Below are 19,104 nucleotides of genomic sequence, written 5' to 3'. Positions count from 1 at the left end.
AGGGTAGTCGCGATTACCTTATCTGTGACAGAGATACTTTCATAGAGTAAATTAATTAACTCTTTTCTTATTTATAAATCACATTTAAATATTAACTTTCTCTCCAATTGAACTGTTAAATGTATGTAAATATAAGAACTATAAAATTGGAGTCGATATATTTAATACTTATTGATACATTTGAACTAAGTCATGAGATTAATCGGGTAACAAATTCGATATAATTATTACACCGCTTTTTTTTATCACTAATTAATTTTATTTTCTAATAGCAAAAAGGGCAAAACTTTGTCACCATCTACAAGCTTTAATGGGTCGGAAAGAGCTGACCCACGCTTAGTTTATCAGCAAAAAGAATATAAAAAATGTTGTTCATCCCGCATACGAATTTTTATGCGCTCATCCGTACGCATCATCTCGCTCTTTACATATGCCATCCACTTACCGACATAAAAAATCTATTCCAGCGGAACATATTATCGCAGCTCCCCATTAAACTATTAATGCTGTGCTTTGGATTTCGAGCAAAGCTTAACAAACTACCTAATTAATTAAGTAATATTTTGTAACCCACCTATTTAACCATGGTTAACTCCTATTCGGATCACCATTGCTATTCCCACTGGAATTTTAAAACAGACGCAAAGGCTAAGCGCGTTAAAAAAATTAAAAAGAGAAATAAGAAGGCTACTCTCACTCTCTCGCTCCGGCGCGAGTTCTGGAGGGGGGGAGAGAGAGGGAGGGAGCTGCATTGCTCTGCCGATCTCCGTCTCCACTGGAGATCCAAAGAGTAGGTTATGACCGAGATTTCAAGATTTGATTGATTCAGGTGGCTCGGTTGCTAAAATTGGGGGCAAAAGGTCTAGATTCAATCCATCTAGGATGAGATGGGATTGGAAAAGCCGAGGAAGATCTAGTTGAATGAGCTGGGGATTTATGGAGCAGGGTATCTCTGTCGGTGGTTTTGGGGATGGACTGTGAGGTTACTGCGGATGCTTGGTAGATCTGAGTGTTTCTTGATAAGTGATTAGAACTTTCTTGGATCGGATCGATGGAGTCTCGAATGGATCAGTATGAGATACTGGAGCAGATTGGGAAGGGGGCCTTTGGAGCGGCAATCCTTGTGAATCACAAGCAGGAGAAGAAGAAGTAGGTTAAAATAAGTCATCCTTAGATTAATTTTTTTTTCTCCTTTTTTTTTTCTAGTGAAGTGAAAGTTTCTTGGTTATATAGCTTAAGGATTCTTTGCTTCCAGATATGTTTTAAAGAAAATACGGCTGGCGAGGCAGACGGAACGATGCCGGAGATCTGCACATCAAGAGGTCAGTAAGATGAGTATTTTGTTACTTATTGTCTTGAATGTCGTTTATGATGAAAGGATTCTTTAATGTTTTATGGATGTTTGGTTGCAGATGGCGCTTATTGCGCGGCTTCAACACCCTTTTATCGTAGAATTCAAGGAAGCTTGGGTGGAGAAGGTTTTGAAACAAATTTCTAAAAGTTGGATATAGATTAGCTGCTGCTATTTCCTTTATCTAAATTGGGCATGTTACTGCAGGGCTGCTATGTTTGTATAGTCACAGGATACTGTGAAGGCGGAGACATGTGAGTGTGCTTAACATTTGGGAAGTTTTTCTCATACTGAAAGTATCTCACTTCTATTTCGTGGTGTTAAACAGGGCTGAATTGATGAAGAGGTTGAATGAAACATACTTTCCAGAGGAGGTGACAAAATGACCCTTGCAATAGTTCCAGTGGAATAGGTTTCATAATTGTATAACTGTAATTGTTAATTCTTCTCAGAAATTGTTGAAATGGTTCACCCAACTCTTATTAGCTGTTGAGTACTTGCATTCCAACTTTGTTCTGCATCGAGACCTCAAGGTTTGTGACAGATCAGAAGCTACTGCATTTGATATAGTATTTTGGAAAATATTGATGCGACATTGTTTATCACATCCTCTGCAGTGTTCAAATATATTTCTTACTAAAGATCAGGATGTTCGGCTTGGTTAGTTTCTCATGACAAAAATATAATGCTGTAATAACAGTATATATAATTTTCATTTCTGTACTCAGTCTGGGTTGTGCGACATCTTGTTAGTTTTTTTTTATATGTTTTTATTTTTTGCAGGGGATTTTGGGCTTGCTAAGACCTTGAAGGCAGACGATTTAGCCTCTTCTGTATGTTTTCACCAAACTGATGCTTATCTTATGTACTAGGCCTTTTTCAAGTGCATGATGAAAGCAGTTTCTGAAATTCAGAACCTTAAATGATCCACAACTTTTTTTTTTTTTTTTTGAAACCAGATATTCTGAAATTAGAACCTCTCTACATTGGATGTTAGTTGGTTCTGGTGGATCAGAACAATTTAGATTGATTCAGATATTTGCATGAGTATGTTAGCTCCATACCATCTGCATTGCTGAGGCCTCTTTTAGATAGTTATAGAAAGGCTCTTCATTTAATGTTTTCCATATATTTTGTGCCTTTCCTCGAGAGATTTATAGTTTGAATTTCTCTTCTTCAGGTTGTTGGAACTCCCAATTACATGTGTCCGGAGCTGCTCGCAGATATTCCTTACGGGTTCAAGTCTGACATATGGTCTCTTGGTATGGTATCCTCCAAAATTCCTTCTTATGATGTTGGAGAGTGAATAAATTTGATATAAATTGTGATATGACTTTACAGGATGCTGTGTGTATGAGATGGCAGCTCATCGACCAGCTTTTAAAGCTTTTGTAAGTCCTTATCTTTTCCTTTTATGTACATCAACTGCTCTCATAATCTGATTCTCAAAGAGAGTTGCATCTGTTATGTTTCTCTTCTTAAAATGCTTGTCCTTGTACCTCCCCCATCTTACATGTTAGAATAGGCACAATTGATGTATCTACTATACAATCTAATATTATTGACTAATGCATTCAGAAACTACACTTGGAGAATCCTATGAAACAATTCTCTAATCAAGATAAATAGAGTAAGTAATTTGTCTATAACGTGACTGCTATTTATCTAATGTACCTATTGTTACAAGTACAGTAATTTCCTTGAGTGAGATCATTTGCTGTTCACAGTTGCAAAAGGTAATGTTGTCCGATGTTTAAATATTTGTCTTAATATATTTTTTGTCATTTACATAAACTACCACTACTAAATAATTGGTTGGTCTGTAGTTAGCTTTATCTATTTTCTTTCATAGTTATCCTATTTAGTTTTGTATATGTTTATCAGCTGTGAAGCTGCTATTATGTTTGCCACTTCATAAAATATTAGGGAATTTTTAATTTTCAACAATAGTTGTTGTTAATTTCAGGATATGGCTGGGTTGATAAGCAAGATAAACCGATCCTCCATTGGCCCTCTGCCAGCCTGCTATTCTTCTTCATTGTGAGTACTTGCATTTGCCCTCATCTTGTTGCAGCTTTTGTGATATTTAGATTGGTTAATGTGCTCTTTGAAGATTTCTTCTATACTTGGCAATTCATGCACATGATTTTCCTAACAGGTTTCTTTAAGATATCAGAAGAAAGATGTCCTTTCTTGTGCTGTCAGGCGCCATGTTTTTACCTCATTAGGAATTAATTTTTAATTGGAAGCTGAAAATTGTCATTTAGTTGTCTTATTCTCTTATATACTGATTTAAGACAAATGGACTAAAACTTATTTTGATGTTTCTCATCCTCACTGGATGTTGCCAGCAAAGCTTATTCCATGCTCTTTTGTATACTGATTGTCATTTAGTTGTCTTATTCTCTTATATACTGATTTAAGACAAATGGACTAAAAACTTATTTTGATGTTTCTCATCCTCACTGGATGTTGCTAGCAAAGCTTATTCCATGCTCTTTTGTACAGGAAAACACTTATCAAAAGCATGCTGAGAAAGAATCCAGAGCATCGGCCAAATGTAAGCTCCATTTCATTTATTCCTGCATATTGAGGGCGTCTGCTCATGTAGTTTGCAGATGACCTATTGTTGTCCCACATCATTGTTTTAATTATCCTGCAATTTTAATCTAAACAGGCATCTGAAATATTAAAACATCCGTATCTGCAAACTTATGTCAATCAATACCGTCCATTCCTTGACCCTTCATGTGTAACTGGGTCACTGGACAAGCCTATCTCCACCTCACGAAGTAGTCAAAAGAGCATGTCTGAAAGCCAAAACAGCAGCATTTCTAACAGTGATAAGGAAAGTATGCAATCAAGTGAGAGAAACACATCAGTGTCACCTCTTTCTGATTACAGGACAACTGAGAAACAAGCTGTTCTTTTTGATGATGGAGTTGTTAGTAATAATAAACGCACTGCCTCAGTACATGTCAAGGTTGCTAAAAGCATCCCTACTGCTGAATTAGAGAGACAAGACTCCTCTAAGTCCATTCATGCTTACCAGCAACAGAAAAATGAGACTAAGCAACCAAAAAGTGTGAAGAATTTATTAACGGGTCTTAAAGAGGAGAACAAAGCCAGAGAAAGTGTTTCTCCCATGAGAGCCAGTAGGGTTAAGATACTTGGTGCACCCAGCAATAAGAATATTGCAGAACCATCAGTGAAGGTATCAAAACCTACCAGTTCCAGTTCCTCTAGTTCTAAAAATAATGAGGTGCTGGCTAATGAATCAGCCAGGACCAACTGTGACTCCTTGAGAAATGTGCAGCCATCATACCCTTTAAAACATCTGGTATATCACAAACTCCAACATTTCTGTGTGCGTTATGGATATCTTGTTCTTTGTTGGTAACATTTTGTCTGTTATTTGTTGCAGTTACCTATTCACGAGTCCTCTCCAAAAACTAAAGCTAGATATGAGGAATCTTCACTGCCTGATCCTGTCAAACAAATTACTGATGATGGCATTACTGCACATATGAGGCAAAGGCCTCCATCTTCCAAAATAGTAAGAAGGCCTACTATTCCTGCTCAGAAACTAGCTGGACTTGACAACTCAAACCCCCCAACTACTGTCCTGAAGGAAATTCTTCCTAAGATTGTTCCAGAGAGGGAGAAGAGTCCAGACAGACTTGCTTCTAGTCCAAAGGAAGTCATCAGTGAGGCCCCAGCATCCAAAAAGGTCTTTTCAAATCCTTCAGGAGGAATGCAGCTAGAGGTAGTCAAATCAAGAGAGAGACCTGTTCCAACTCGAGAATCTCCGCTGAAAGTGGCTAGCAAACATAGCAGCACGTACTCAAACTCCACAGTTGATCGCACAGATGAAATTGGAACACCTGAAGTCTCCGAACCCCCAGCAATGTGCTCCATTTCTTCAGGCACATGTTCAAGGGCTGTTTTTTCTTTTGGAGAAGAGCATGATTTTGGACCTACATTTAGCTCTGAGCTCAACCGAGAAGACTTACAGAAGAGCAGTGCCAGTAATGATGAAATGGGTTCAAGTTCAGTTTTAGAGCCATCCTTTCCAAGCTTTGATCAAGAGTTTATTTGTAAAGAAGATTTACCTGTCAATAAGCAAGAACATTACAGTATTGCAACACAAAGCGGTGATGATAAGTTTGCCGTTAGAGAGCTCCTCTCATCCCTAACTGATATTACTCCATTTGTTTCAGCGTCTACAAAGAATACAGTTCTTGAGAAGAAAGCAACTCCAAATCAGATATTGGAGAAACCAGCAACATCTCATTTAAGTGCAGCTTTTGATGATGTAATACATGTCATAAGACACAGTAGCTTCCGGGTTGGTGGTGAGCAGCCTGTGGCAGAGAGTGTTGAAATAGGTATTCAGAATATGGATATGGGTAAACTATATAATGTTGTAAGAGAAGAGGTGGACTTGCGAAGCACCTCCCCGAGTATAAAAGCTCCAGGAGTTGCTGAGGCTGTTACTGTCAAACCAAATATTACAGAAACCAACACCAAGGAAAAATCAAACTTAGAAATAGTAGGATCAAATTCTGTGGAAGTGAGATCGAATTCCTCAGAGGTCAGTGTTGGAACAAAGGAAGAGGAAGCTCCGGCTAAAGAAACATTGGATATCAAATCTTTTAGGCAGAGAGCTGAGGCGCTAGAAGGGTTATTAGAGCTCTCTGCAGAACTATTGCAGCACAATAGGCTGGAAGAACTTGCAGTTGTTCTGAAGCCATTTGGGAAGGATAAGGTCTCTCCACGAGAAACTGCAATCTGGTTGGCAAAGAGTTTCAAAGGGATGATGAATGATGAAGCCAGCCGAACAACATGAGACATTGTATCCTTCAATTTTCAGCATTATTCTCATCCTCCTTTCTCTAACATGGTTATTCAGATTGATTAGAGCATTATTGCAATCTCCATCGCCTCTACCTCTATTTACTTTGGACAATTTTTTATATTCTTTGCGGAATATTGTAAATAGTCAGCAATGCGAAAAGAACATTACCCAGACTTTAAAATTATCCATTTTCTCAGGTGATACCGTTATCAGCAGAGCATTTGTAATTTTTCACCATTGAGATATGCACGTACATGCACATTATTTACAAGTGACCGTTGTATCTATATATGCTCTTCAATTATTTAGTTGGAACAGATCATCTGCATCTCTGACTGCAGGATTTGCTGCACTAGGGGGGGGGTACTCGGCAGCCTTTGATTGGCTATCCAGGTGATCTATCAATCCTCACTCAGTGCCAAACATACCAACTGCAGGACTTCGGACTTCCTACAGCTGCCTTATTTAGCTTCTTGTTATGAGAAACCTTATTACTTTATAGTGGATGCTCACTAGTTCTACATTTAAGAATCTTAAATGCTAGAAAGATTGTGGAAGTGCTTCTTTATTTCAACAGGGTATTATTTGTGTTCTCAAAAGTAATCAAACCTAAAGAAGAAAGGGTCCCAGTAAACCAGGCAGATGATAACTAAACATAGGCTATTTCATTATGAAGCCAACATTATAATTGGATGTTCCATTATCCATATACCATGATAACAACCACATTATTTATATTATAATAGAAGCCAGCCTAACTAATCTTCTTTTATATTTTTGTTAAGAGAGATGGAAGACTATAAGTCTATAACTAATGTTCTAATATAATATAATTCATAAAGGCACTAAATCTTAACTGCAAGATTCTCATAGTACACCTACCATTTATTTTTCTATGTTCAACTTGCCAAAAATAAAATAAACACAACAATTTTATGCTAACTTGAATTTTCCATATATATGTTAAGTTGCATAGTAACATTCAACTATTCAAGTGATAGTATTTGAAGTAAAATAGTCAACTATGCACTAGAAGAGTATAGAATACAATACTTTGAGAGGGAAATATTGAACATAAATATCTTTTAAATTTTCGATTTCTCATCTCTAGATCCAGTAACGGAGGAGGAGAAGAGTAGGAGGGCAATGGGGGGTTTACCTCCTTATCGATTCCCTTCGACTACCGCCTCTCCGCCCTCGGCGACGCCGCCGTGCGTCTCACCCAGGTGCGGTCTCTTCTACCTTTCTTTGAGCAATCTTTGATGCAATCGCATAGTTCTCTGCTCGTCGGTTCACCATTGGTGGCGTCGTGGGTGAGGATGCATGCGATTGGGGCAGCGAATTCGATCGCATTTTGTATATTTTTTAGTTTCCCTTTTTTACGTTGCTTTTACTTCCGTATCTGTTCAACAACTTGCGATGTATTAGATTCGAATCATAAATTTGACTGGAAGCTAAATACACTTTGGAGAATGGGAAAAGTTGGACTGAAGTTGATGTCTTGATGAATGAAGTTTAGTTACAATGTTCTCTTTTCTCTTGCGTAATTGACGTGATAGTGGTGTGTCACCTAAAGATGTTAACCTGAGGCACATCCTAAGAGTTATTACCTAGCATTGGAGTAATGCTAGTAATATGGCATTCTTTTCTCCTCTTTTTAGGGTATAGGGTTTAGAATTCCAACTGCCATTTGTAACTATGGAAGAGTCAAGACATACTATCTTTTACTTTCTCTGGATGTGTGATTTCGCATATCTGAAATTCTACCACCTACATACAGACCTTTTGTAATGCGTTTCGGGTATCTTCTTCTTCTTCTTCTTAACTGTTTAAATGCGCAAACTTAAGCTGTTGGACCGGGACTTAAATTTCATTCTTACTAGTTCATTTTGAATTTCTAGAATATCTCTTTCCATTATACTTTTTAACATGAAATTGAATATTAATTCAAGTGATAAAGAACAAGCATGGTCAGATGCTTGCAGGGGCTTTTGCAATTTAATTGTAGTTGATTTTTGGATTTGCAAACTCTAATATGTATTTCAAATGTAAATTGTGTGTTTTCTAGTATAATAAAATGTGCATCGACTATAGAAAATATATTCACTCAATTTTATATGCTAAATTAAAGAACTAAATGTAATTAAATTGCAAAAGCCCCGATGCTTGTACTTTGATGAAAACAAACATGCTCAGGCATCTTGAAAATTGCATTCTTTTAAGGGTTTTATTTTGGGACCAAAAATGTGCCTTGTATTGTTTAAATTCTGCATAAAATTTTAATCTTATGTGATCTCTCTATGCAACTTTAGTTTGATGTTCAGACCAGATGTTGTATAAGAATAATTGAACAAGTGATAGATTGCCTTAACACTCCCTTATCCATGTAGTCTGCTAAAGGCTGTTACGTGACATGTAGGTGTAGGGGTTAAAATATCTCAGATTCAGGGCGTGTGGGCTAAGCCAGACTTGGGGGTTCAAACTGAAAGCTTGAAATCAGCAGACTTGCTATATGCAAGGTAAAAGGTGGAGTCAATGTTCATTTACATGACATTTGGAGTGGGGAGTGTGGAAGGACAAGTGATGAAGAGTGATGTGATGATGTGGAGGAGGGGTAAGAGGAGGGTCTCAGTTAACTGGTATTGCAACAAGAATCCTTCTTCACTTTACTGAGAAAATAAAGGAATAATTTAAGATTATGTTGCAATTTTCTTCTTTACATAAGTTATATTCATCAACATTTTGGTCATTACTGAGAAACCTCCTAATGCATTGTCATCTTTCAGGCCTCTGGTTAAGAATAACAAATACCTCTCAAAATATACTAAATACAACTGGAACTCTGGAATGCATTAAATGAATTAAGATGCTGATGGCTGATGCAGATGTCCGACTATGAAGAAAACAAATATTTTATGCAACTGATTTGTCTAATTTGCAACTTATGCTTCTAGTTGTGTGATGCTCCAAGTGTAGATATTCTTCAGGTCATTACAGATGCTGTAAAAATTGCCTTGTCAGTTTTTCTTTTTATAGGCCATTTTTTTTCTCAGGCATGAGGATGTTCTTCCTCCTGCTGTTTTTGCTCTAGTTTATAGGATATGTTTTAGCTTCTTTATATTGGTATTTCTATTTCATTACTCTCTGTTTACACTACAAAATAGTGCAAATTTCATGTATTTTAAACTGAACCAATTCAGGTGGGATGCCAATGGTTGAATTATCGTGAACGATGCCAATCGATCCTGAGGAAATTGGTATATTTAAAGATGCTGTCTAACATTTATTCTTCTCATCACTATCACAGTTACCTGGAAATCTCCTAGCAAGGTGAAATTACTTGGCACCCCTTCCAGTATCCATTCATGTATTCTGCATTTTATATGGAAGAACTCATCCAGTAAATAATTTGGTACCGCTCCTTCCAGGTATCGATAGAAGTGAGTTGTTATAGGCTGCTCGATTGCAGAAGCTGCAACTTCCAGGTATTACCTCATCTTTCTAAGGATACATCCTCTATAAAATAGATTTAAATACGAGTTTGGAGAGAGAGGGAGTGAAGTAGCAATACTAAAATGGGAAATGGAGGTAATAATCATTATATACTAGGAGGGGGAATGTTTTTGGAGAGTCGAGGTGAACTTTAGTGGGCTAACCCATTTTCTCATTCACCCTCTCCTTAATTTTATACCAAGAAACACCATTCTCTATAATAACACGGTCCTCTAAGTTTAGAAAGGAAAGAGGACGAGGGTATTATAATTACTTGGGAAGACTTGGATCACGATAATATACTGTGTGTAGCAAAGGATGCTACTCATAGCGGGGCCTCATCTTTCGATTACCATGGTCTTGAAGCTTCCAAGTGAGATGCTGCTTTCTTTTCGGACGAAGAGTCTTATTTAATATGATGGGCTTCATCAACTTACCATCTAATAATATACCTCTGCTTTTGGTCTGTAGAGAGGGAAAGAGGACATCTTCCAGCCATCATGATCAGGCAATACTATAGGAAGGAAGATGCCAAACTATGTAACTTTTACCTTGTTTACAGGGGAAGATATTCTTGTCTACTCCTCACTAATGAGAGGTTGATCAGTCAATATGTTGTGAAAGACTAGTTGGTAGTGGAGACATTAGTGTGAGCTATAACAAGCGTACTGTGTTAGAAATATGTTAAAGGGTGTTTGCCCTCTTAGTTGACTGACATGTTCTGGGTCAAGCTGATGAATACTCTTCTTAATCAATAATGTTGATAAAATTCTATTATTCTTCTGCAAGAACCAATTATATCGTACTTAGGAGGTTAAGAATTATTTTATTCTAGTTAGAGAAGATCATTGGGCATAACTTATATATATATATTCGACGATAAGTTTCAAATTGCTTTATCTGCCATTTAATTCTTCGAAGGTTTGTATTTTGTATTAATTTCTTCTCACTTTTCCTCTAAAATACTCTCCCTGTATTTATCTGGAAATTAGTTGAATTGCTTGAAATAATAGAAGTCTTCCTGTGACATAACAACAGCTTTCCTACCAAAGGCGAAAAACAATTCGCAAGTGTTATAATGGATAATGTCTGCATCAGTGTGCACCTTTTCTTCTTGATACCACATCACTTAGTAAGGCCCACCCATCTTTTTTTTCTCATTGGTGTTCTTTTTATCTCCATCCTCTCTGAGTCTCTTCCCCCATCTTTTTCTTCTTTATTCTCCTCTCCTCATTCTCAATCTTAAGGCTTTCCCACTTATGAAGGGATCTTTTTACCTTTTCCCTTAGTACTCATGATGCTGCCCCTTTTGGCTAACCATGGGTATCAAGGTGTATCTCAAAGATATAATTCCCAATACTGAAGTTCCAAACAGGTCTTGCTGGGACTTTATGAAGACAAAATGGGTGTTAAGAGTCTACATTGTCCACTTGGTAAAGCACCACTTTATGTGTATATCCTTATTGTTCTCTTCTCTTTTCTTTTTGTCCTCTCAAAGAGTTTAGGATATACTTGGATTGTTTTCCCTGCAAGCTCCATTCTTTCACTTCTCTTTACACAATTCCATCATCAATATTGGTTTCTTTCTTTCCCAAGTTTTTTCCCATACAGTTATATTTCAGATAGGCCCCTGCAGTATATATATTTAAGCACAACCTCTTGCATTATAGATTTGGTGATCTTATAATATAGATTGTGTACTTCTTTGGCTCCTTTTGCTTGTCTGTTAAAAACTTCTTTATAATTAATTTTCCCATGGTATGCAGGGTTAGAAATGATAATATGATTTCGAGCTTTAGTGGGTGTGAATGTTTGATATTATACTTGAAGAATTGAAGGTGGGCAGATATTGATAGCGAAGTGAAGCATGTTTACTGGTTTGGTAGCCATTAATTAATTACTTTGCTCACAAAGTGATCGTGCTTTCTTCTGCGGACCACGGCAATCAAGGGTCCACTAATTGCCATCATAGTAGATTAGTTAGTGGATCACCATCCGTCAACTATTCACATTAAACTTGGCACACCCCTTCTAAAATTATTAGCTTAAGATAGTTCACAACCTCTGTTTTTGTACCATTTTATTTATTTACTTTTTCTGTTAAAGGTGAAAAGGACTTTAAAGTTAAGGAGTTATATACGCGTAGATAGATAACATTTTCTTGTTTTTGAGAAATAATTAAGGAGTTATATATGGTAAGGAAAGATAAATGTGTGTTTGGCTGCAATTCATGAATAACAGAAGGTTAATTCTCAAATATTACTCTCTCTCTCTCTCTTTTAATTACCTTCTTTTGTTTTCCATCCAAATAGGTGTCACAAACTGTCTATTATCTTCTTTCCACGGTGCAAAGTAGTGACTCTAGAGAGGCGTCTTTAACACGCCTCCTCCAAACTCCACTCTTCTCTTGACTTGTGACGCCCAAAAGAAATTTTAAAAAAAATCCCAATTATTGTCACAACAACTACTACCTACTTGAGACATTAGATGAGACATTTAGAATAAGAATAAGAAGAATAAGAAGAATAAGGGTAAACTAAAGTTTGAATCTTATTTTAGATTTATCCCACAATGCTGTTCTCACTATATAATTGCAGGCTAGTGGAGTCGTCGGTTGTACCAAACCACTGTTCTGTCCAATACCTAGCCACTTTGAGTTTGAGATACGTGATTAAACGTGGCAATTTGGCAACCCATGAACATTGCACTACGTTCCTTGTGCAAATGATCCTTTCCGTCCATTTTTTTTTTTCACTTTAGGCGCATAAGATTCGTGCCATCCTGTGTGTCATCATCATCATCATCATCCCTTCCACGTCACAATAATAACTAAGAGTAATTATACTTAGTCTGCTGTAGTTCACTAGATCTCTTTGAAGAATTTGCTCAAATCTTAACCTATGTATCATCAAAGAGAAGACTAGCAAAGGAGATACAAAGAAAGACCACCTCCAATTACTTTATCAAGTCAATAGTACCAGTCATTAATTAGTTACTTCCTTCTTCTGTTTCAATCCATTTAATAACTAATTTCAACCCGTGGAACTCTGCTCCGGAATCCGACAGAAGTGCCGTGGTTGATGGCTCCACTTTAACCATCCTTGACTAGCTAGCCCGCGGAGCATCAGAACAGCCGCCACTGTCTTATTATATCTCTTCTCCATCCCCTCCTCTCTTTCTCTCTCTGTCTCTCAAACTCCAATTAGGAGCTAGCTAGTAGTCCATCCTTGCCTCCTCCTCCCATGTCGGCCAAGGATTGCGGCAGCCACGACCACTGCAAGTCGCACAAGTTCTACCGGCACCACGTCTTTAAGTGGGTCATCGGCATCGTCGTCCTCATCATCTTCATCATCCTCGTCATATGGCTCGTCCTCCGCCCTACGAAGCCCAAATACTACCTCCAGGATACGACCGTCTCCAACCTCACCCTCTACCCCAATTCCAACACTCTCTCCACCATAATTCAGGCAAGAGATCTATATATGCATATCAGATAAAGCTCTCTCTTTATATATATATATATATTTGCTATAATTCGATCGACATCTAGGTGACGCTGTCGTCGCGTAATCCGAACGATCGCATTGGGATCTACTACGACAAGCTCGACGTGTATGCGGAGTACAAGGGGCAGCAGATCACGATCCCGACGTTGCTGCCGAGGGGTTACCAGGGCCACAACGACGTCTCGGTGTGGTCGCCGTACCTCTCCGGCGAAGGCGTGCCGCTCGCGCCCTACCTCTTGTCCTCCCTCATGCAGGACGAGCACGCTGGCTACATGCTCATCAACATAAGAGTCTACGGCCGGCTCCGGTGGAAAGTCGGCACTTGGATCTCCGGCCACTACCATATCGACGTCAATTGCCCGGCTTTCCTGACCGTCAATAACGGCGACGAGAACGGCTACGGTGCCGTTTTTCACTTCCAGCACATGTCTTCGTGTAGCGTTGAAGTTTGATGAATCCACCTTTTTCTTAAACGCCGTTAAGTGTTGTTTTGTTTGTTAATTTGCCACAAGATAGCTAGAAGTGTAATATTGGTGTAATTGGAGGCTAAGAAGAGAATAAATTAGGTATGGAAGCGATATTGTTGATCAATTGTTTATATATTATATGAATTGTTGACCGATGTTAATTATTGTTATTTGATTAGATTTTTAATAACCATTTATAATTATTAGAGAGAGGCCAGCATTCAATCATATCCCAATTAAACTAATGCTATTGTACTATCGAAATTAAGTCCAAAAAATACTCATATATATATATATATATAACATGAACTCTTTTAATCATCTAAGTACCATCTCATTGGCAGATTTTTGTTAAATATTATACTATAACATGGGGTGGAGGTAATTAGCCTGGTCTATTTTCTCTTTGCCCTCTCTTTCACTTGTAACACCTACTCTTGTTGAGGTTGGGACTTTTGGGGAGAGGGATTAGGTTTCAGTCCATTGCACCAACCATAATAATCAATTAGGTGTAGTGCCTTTTGAGGAATCTTTATCTTTAAGACATAGAAATGTAGGAAATAATATTGCTTGAGGAAATATTGAGAAAGGAGAATAAGTATTTCTTTTTATTTTTCATATATATATATATATATTAGCTATTATTATATAAATAAATATTTACTAGATAATAGAGAAAATTTTAGAAGAGGATATGGATCCAATTGAATTGTATCTGGCTATTGGAAGGATAAGGTACAAGGAGAGAAGAAAAAAGGAAGGGAGGAAAAATAATATAATTAGGGGGTCATCTTCCACAAAGTGCTCCTTGAAAGTGACTCAGGGGTTTGTAAGGATCCAAAGAGGTGGTCACCATCTGACATAATTAGGGAGGATATGAAAGATACTTGGAATCCTTTTAGGTTAGAGTAATCAATTCATTGAAAGACTGACTTAGAACCACAAAAAATCTCTTCATGTGAGATGCTGCTTCACACTAATCAAAGTTGCAAAGTAACTTAGGCTATAATCTATTTAACCCTAAGTTGCTAAACTTTTACATTAATTACTTCAGATGATATGCAAAGTATTCTTAGGAGTTCCTTAGAAATGTGTGACATACTATCCTACTATTTTTTAAAGTGGGCCTTCTATTTTTTAAATTCTGCTTAAATATCTAGATATAGACTTATTCATCTAATAAGAAAGTGACTGACTTCAATAAAGTGATTTTTTTTAAAAAAAAAGTAAAAGAAATAAAGTGGAACTATTTTTAATAGGTAAGAAAGTTATTTTTTTTATTTATCTTTTATAATAAAATATTAAAAATAGAGAAGTTCTTAAAAATGGCTATTTTTTTACCCTAATTTCTACCAACTAAACACCCTATCAATTATAAGAGTCACAGAAGTGGTTGGAGAGGTTTTAAAAATAAAATAGCTAAATAAGGCAACTTCCGTTGTAGTCTAGTTGGTTAGGATACTCGGCTCTCACCCGAGAGACCCGGGTTCGAGTCCCGGCAACGGAATATTTTTTTTAATACAAATGTTCTGATTTTACAACTTTCAGAATTGAAACGTAATATTGCTAAAAGGGAAGGGGTATTATGTAAAATTCCATTTCAGTTATGTACTTGTATGCAGGAAATTCCTGCAGCAACCGCTGCGGTCGATCATTTTTAACTCTTCCGCATTTCGTGTGCATTGCCGCAACCACAAGGATGAAAGCCCCAGCCTCGTCCTCTTACCCTCCGTTCTCCATCTTCCTTCCTCGCACGCATTTCTACGAACACAAGGAATGCTCTATTCATCTCTCACGCCCGCCCCATACCATGCCTCTCTACGGCGCCCCAACTCCTCCGAATCCCTTTTGCCCTCACCGATGGCTTTCTCTCGCGCCAAATCGAAACCCAAGTGGAAGCCCTTCCTTCGTACCACATCGAGAAGAGCGGTTCCGAAGCTATCCGCGTCGACGGAGTCCGATTCGGAGGTCGGCCAGTTCCTGGAGAACAACACCATCTCCGATTTCATGAGGTTCCAAAAAGGCGACGGCGGTGGTGGAACCGGGGAGCTACAGACTGCCGTCGTCAGCTACAAGAAGAGGCTCCCGTGGCTGCTTCTCAACCCTTTTCTTCAGGTTCTTGTATTATATTTCTTTCCTCTTCTGGATTGTAATGAAGAGGAAAAGCCGTTGATTTGTTTGGTGGGATTTTGTTCTTGCAGGTGGATTTGGTGTCGACGATCCACATTGCGGATAAGCAGTATGTGAGATTTCCATTACGAAATTTAATAGAATTATTTATTATACGTGGTTGAAAAAATTTTAGTGGAGTTTATTCTTTAGTCAAAATCTTGATTTAGAGATTTATTTATGAATTTTTATGTTCAGGTACTTTGAGATACTGCAGAAGGGGCTTAAATATTATGACTGTGTTCTCTATGAAATGGTAGCAAGCAGGGAGAGTTTAGAGAATAGGAAAAACTCAACATCGACTAAGAGGCTGAAAGCTTCACGCTCTAAAGGCTTCAATATTCTTGGATTTATACAACGGCAGATGGCGAATATTCTTTCGTTGGATTTCCAACTAGATTGCCTTGATTATGAAGAGGATAACTGGCTTCATGCTGACCTTGACTATGAGACATTTAGGTTACTTCAGGTAAATTGCTATCTCTCAGATTATCTTTCTTCTTGTTTGACAGCTAAATTTACTGTTGACCTTTTAGTACTAGAAGTTCTTTTAGTGTGCTCTCATAAAGGAAGCCTCTTTATGCCAGTGCCAGAGGGATATTCTTTTTTATTTTTTGACTAGAAATATGACTTCAGGTTGAAAGGATTACCTCAACTTAGTTTTACCTCATTTATGACTTAAGAGGGTTCTGGAAGCTTTTCAGCTAGTATGATTTAGTACTGAAAATTGCAGCTCTAATTGCTGCAATTTGCAACTACTCTTTGGATTTATCAATGCAGTTTATACCTTTGGACAAATATTTGCTGCTATTTGTATAATTGAATGTTACTGGGGTAACTTGTTGCTTGAATGTTCTAAATCAACTTAGATGTCATTTTCTGCTCATATGCTATAATGACCTTTGTGAACCACCTTATATGGTATTCCTGCTTCCAGCTTGAAAGAGGTGAAAGCTTTTTCACATTTGCAAGAGACATGACTCTTAAATCTACAAAAGCCCTGGTGCAGCCATTTTCTGTACCAGATGATCTTGGCTTTTGGAGATCAAAGTTGCTTTGGGCTTCACGTGTGCTACCTATGCCACTTGTTGGATTTCTCATTATTGGTGGTGTTTGTGCTCCAATGGATAGTCAAGCTAGAGAATATCCCGAGTTAGAAGCACTATCGAGATTAGATGTAGGAGCTGCCATGAAGATTTTCTTGGCAAGGCGACTAACTTCAGAGTAAGTAGTCACTCTCTCTCCTGTTTCATTCATACAGTTCCTCTGAGGTAATACACAACTACCTGAACTTCATCAACATGATTTATTTGCAGCTTTATGATATATGCTTGGTTTCATTGTTTACGGAGTTCAAGGGTCTGTAAGGCTGTAATAGTGGTTTTGTTGCTTATGATTTTATGTATAAATGATGCATGTAGTAATTATTCATTGTATTATCTTACTAATAGCACCAGATGATGTCATGTCTTAGATCATTTATGTAAAATTTACCCAGAAAGAAGAATGATGCACCCAATTTCTTCTCTTCCTCACTTATTAGGAAGTTCTTGGATCATTAAACAATATACTATTTGAAATTCCTTTCATATGCTTCCTCATCAAATGATGACTCTGGATCATGATAGAGTATGTTAAAATATATAGGCTAATAATTGAGAATTAAAGTGGACACATATACTACTTGGTTGTGTATATCTTTGTTTGGTTCTTCTTTTTCCCTCAATTTCTTCATCAGTTCTTCAGTAGTGGTATTGTGGAACTTGTTAGGCATCTATAATATGCTCACATGTAGAGTATGACTGATTTTATCAGAGAAGTTATTATGAATAGAAGGTGAAAGCAGGAAGCAAAAGAAGAAAGCAAAAGATCTCATTATATAATTTGTTGTTATTCTTCTTTTTGTCCCAAATCCCAACTGACTAAAATCCTGATTATTGTGTATGCAATCCCAAATATCATCAATTTTGTCATATATTTTCTGTTTCACATTTCAAGTTCATGGACTCCATCCGGTGTATTTCTAAGCTTTTGTAGGTTGCCTATTTGAATTTCCAAGAATCTGTCTCATGCGAGATTTGATGGAACCAACACCCCAGAACCCAAGTATTCTTCTGTGGACTAATGCTTGAGAGAAACCTAACATATATTCTGTCCACTATGTTTCCCTGTAAGGTTCTCCATGAAAATATTTTTCCAAGAGTTGATAATTCTGCAGATGGATGAGTTCTTTGGTGCAATACAAAGGTTGTACATCCGTTTCTTTCGAAGATCCAGTTGCGCCAGACAGGGACGAAACCATCTAGTGACTTGAACCAAGTAGAATTTCAACTCCATGCTAATTATCTTGTCTATGAGTTGTGAAATTTCAATTGAGGGCACTAGATTCCATATCTCCTATTAATCTTAATGTAAAGTTCAGCAACATTTATGTGATACTACTCATCTCCGTAAATCCTCTTGTTCTCTCATCCACTGCTGATTTCTCCCTTGCTTGTGAAGGTTAACAGGGATGACTGCGGCCATAGAGGAGAAATCTGTTATCATTGGTGAAAGGAACAGAGTTGCCACTGAGGAGCTGCAGAGAGCAATAGACTCTGGGCACAAGAGAATAGCTGTGCTCTATGGTGGTGGGCATATGCCAGACTTGGGTAGACGGTTACGGGAAGAGTTCGACATGGTTCCCTCTCAAGTGCAGTGGATAACAGCATGGTCAATACAAGACCGCAAACTCGATAGCAATTCCCTTCCGTTCCTGAAGACATTGGCCGAGCTATCTGGTTGGCCTTTGAACAGGTACCAGACATTGGCTTTGCTGATCTTTTCATCTGTCCTCGCATTGGATCTTTGGTTCTGGGAGCTTTTTGTGGGTACCGCAGTGAACTGGGCTTCTTTGGCTGGCTCTGAAATTAACCAACTGACCAATATGTCAATTATGTGATCATAGATATTGAAAATTCTCATACGACATTTAAGCTAAATCACCTTGTAGAGAAAAAAAGTTCTAGATTTCTGTTCATATTTTGCAGCAATCGCTGTGAATTTTTATAATGGACCTGCTCATACCATTTCATATGTAAAGAACTGCCGATGATGGTAACCAAGCAGCACATATAGGATTTACTTACAGTGTGTTTGGTGAATTAGAAAGTAGGAAAGAAAAATGATTTTAAAATATGATGCTTGCATGAATGGATGAAGAAGGTGGTGTGTAAAGTAAATTTTTTCTAATTTTCTAAAATTAATTCATTTTTATAATTT

The 19,104-nt window shown here is 37.6% G+C and overlaps 3 protein-coding genes and 1 non-coding gene across 5 annotated transcripts; all 4 read left to right on the top strand.

Moving 5' to 3' along the window:
• Positions 1 to 609: 609 nt before the first annotated feature.
• Positions 610 to 6,480, top strand: LOC140786807 (serine/threonine-protein kinase Nek5-like). 2 transcript variants are annotated; one of them, XM_073135476.1, is made up of 14 exons: positions 610 to 1,149; positions 1,256 to 1,322; positions 1,413 to 1,478; positions 1,559 to 1,605; positions 1,680 to 1,725; positions 1,804 to 1,884; positions 1,969 to 2,011; positions 2,135 to 2,184; positions 2,532 to 2,613; positions 2,693 to 2,742; positions 3,318 to 3,391; positions 3,860 to 3,911; positions 4,029 to 4,691; positions 4,776 to 6,480. In XM_073135476.1, exons 1-14 carry the CDS (start codon positions 1,052 to 1,054, stop codon positions 6,198 to 6,200), a joined length of 2,844 nt encoding a protein of 947 aa, XP_072991577.1. In that variant the 5' UTR covers positions 610 to 1,051; the 3' UTR covers positions 6,201 to 6,480. The 2 variants fall into 2 exon arrangements, with proteins under 2 accessions (XP_072991577.1, XP_072991578.1); XM_073135477.1 differs by lacking the exons at positions 610 to 1,149; positions 1,256 to 1,322; positions 1,413 to 1,478; ... (1 more) ...; positions 1,680 to 1,725; positions 1,969 to 2,011 and having other exon boundaries at positions 1,825 to 1,884.
• Positions 6,481 to 12,133: 5,653 nt separating this feature from the next.
• LOC140786808 (NDR1/HIN1-like protein 1) lies at positions 12,134 to 13,798 on the top strand. The gene is made up of 2 exons (XM_073135479.1): positions 12,134 to 13,168; positions 13,252 to 13,798. The coding sequence occupies exons 1-2, from the start codon at positions 12,944 to 12,946 to the stop codon at positions 13,657 to 13,659; spliced, it is 633 nt and encodes a 210-aa protein (XP_072991580.1). The 5' UTR covers positions 12,134 to 12,943; the 3' UTR covers positions 13,660 to 13,798.
• Positions 13,799 to 14,368: 570 nt separating this feature from the next.
• LOC140787601 (uncharacterized) lies at positions 14,369 to 18,972 on the top strand. Its single transcript, XM_073136604.1, has 6 exons — positions 14,369 to 14,409; positions 15,297 to 15,789; positions 15,876 to 15,913; positions 16,042 to 16,312; positions 16,781 to 17,067; positions 18,346 to 18,972. The coding sequence occupies exons 1-6, from the start codon at positions 14,369 to 14,371 to the stop codon at positions 18,782 to 18,784; spliced, it is 1,569 nt and encodes a 522-aa protein (XP_072992705.1). The 3' UTR covers positions 18,785 to 18,972.
• Positions 15,109 to 15,181, top strand: TRNAE-CUC (transfer RNA glutamic acid (anticodon CUC)). The gene has a single exon. It is a non-coding gene; the product is annotated as a tRNA-Glu (tRNA).
• Positions 18,973 to 19,104: the final 132 nt, after the last annotated feature.

Source organism: Typha latifolia, chromosome 4 (genome assembly GCF_019914945.1).
Source record: "Typha latifolia isolate L0001 chromosome 4, TyphaL0001v2, whole genome shotgun sequence".
NCBI classification, from domain to species: domain Eukaryota; kingdom Viridiplantae; phylum Streptophyta; class Magnoliopsida; order Poales; family Typhaceae; genus Typha; species Typha latifolia.
This window is presented reverse-complemented; position numbering and strand designations above follow the sequence as displayed.

Excerpts from the sequence above, each read along its gene's own strand:
- LOC140786807 (XM_073135476.1), top strand. The coding sequence starts at position 1,052 with ATGGAGTCTCGAATGGATCAGTATGAGATACTGGAGCAGATTGGGAAG. Across the intron at positions 1,479-1,558 it reads AGGAAGCTTGGGTGGAGAAG|GGCTGCTATGTTTGTATAGT; the intron begins GTTTTGAAACAA and ends ATGTTACTGCAG. Across the intron at positions 2,743-3,317 it reads GACCAGCTTTTAAAGCTTTT|GATATGGCTGGGTTGATAAG; the intron begins GTAAGTCCTTAT and ends TGTTAATTTCAG.
- LOC140786808 (XM_073135479.1), top strand. The coding sequence starts at position 12,944 with ATGTCGGCCAAGGATTGCGGCAGCCACGACCACTGCAAGTCGCACAAG. Across the intron at positions 13,169-13,251 it reads CTCTCTCCACCATAATTCAG|GTGACGCTGTCGTCGCGTAA; the intron begins GCAAGAGATCTA and ends ATCGACATCTAG.
- LOC140787601 (XM_073136604.1), top strand. The coding sequence starts at position 14,369 with ATGGATCCAATTGAATTGTATCTGGCTATTGGAAGGATAAG. Across the intron at positions 14,410-15,296 it reads CTGGCTATTGGAAGGATAAG|GAAATTCCTGCAGCAACCGC; the intron begins GTACAAGGAGAG and ends ACTTGTATGCAG. Across the intron at positions 15,790-15,875 it reads TTCTCAACCCTTTTCTTCAG|GTGGATTTGGTGTCGACGAT; the intron begins GTTCTTGTATTA and ends TTGTTCTTGCAG.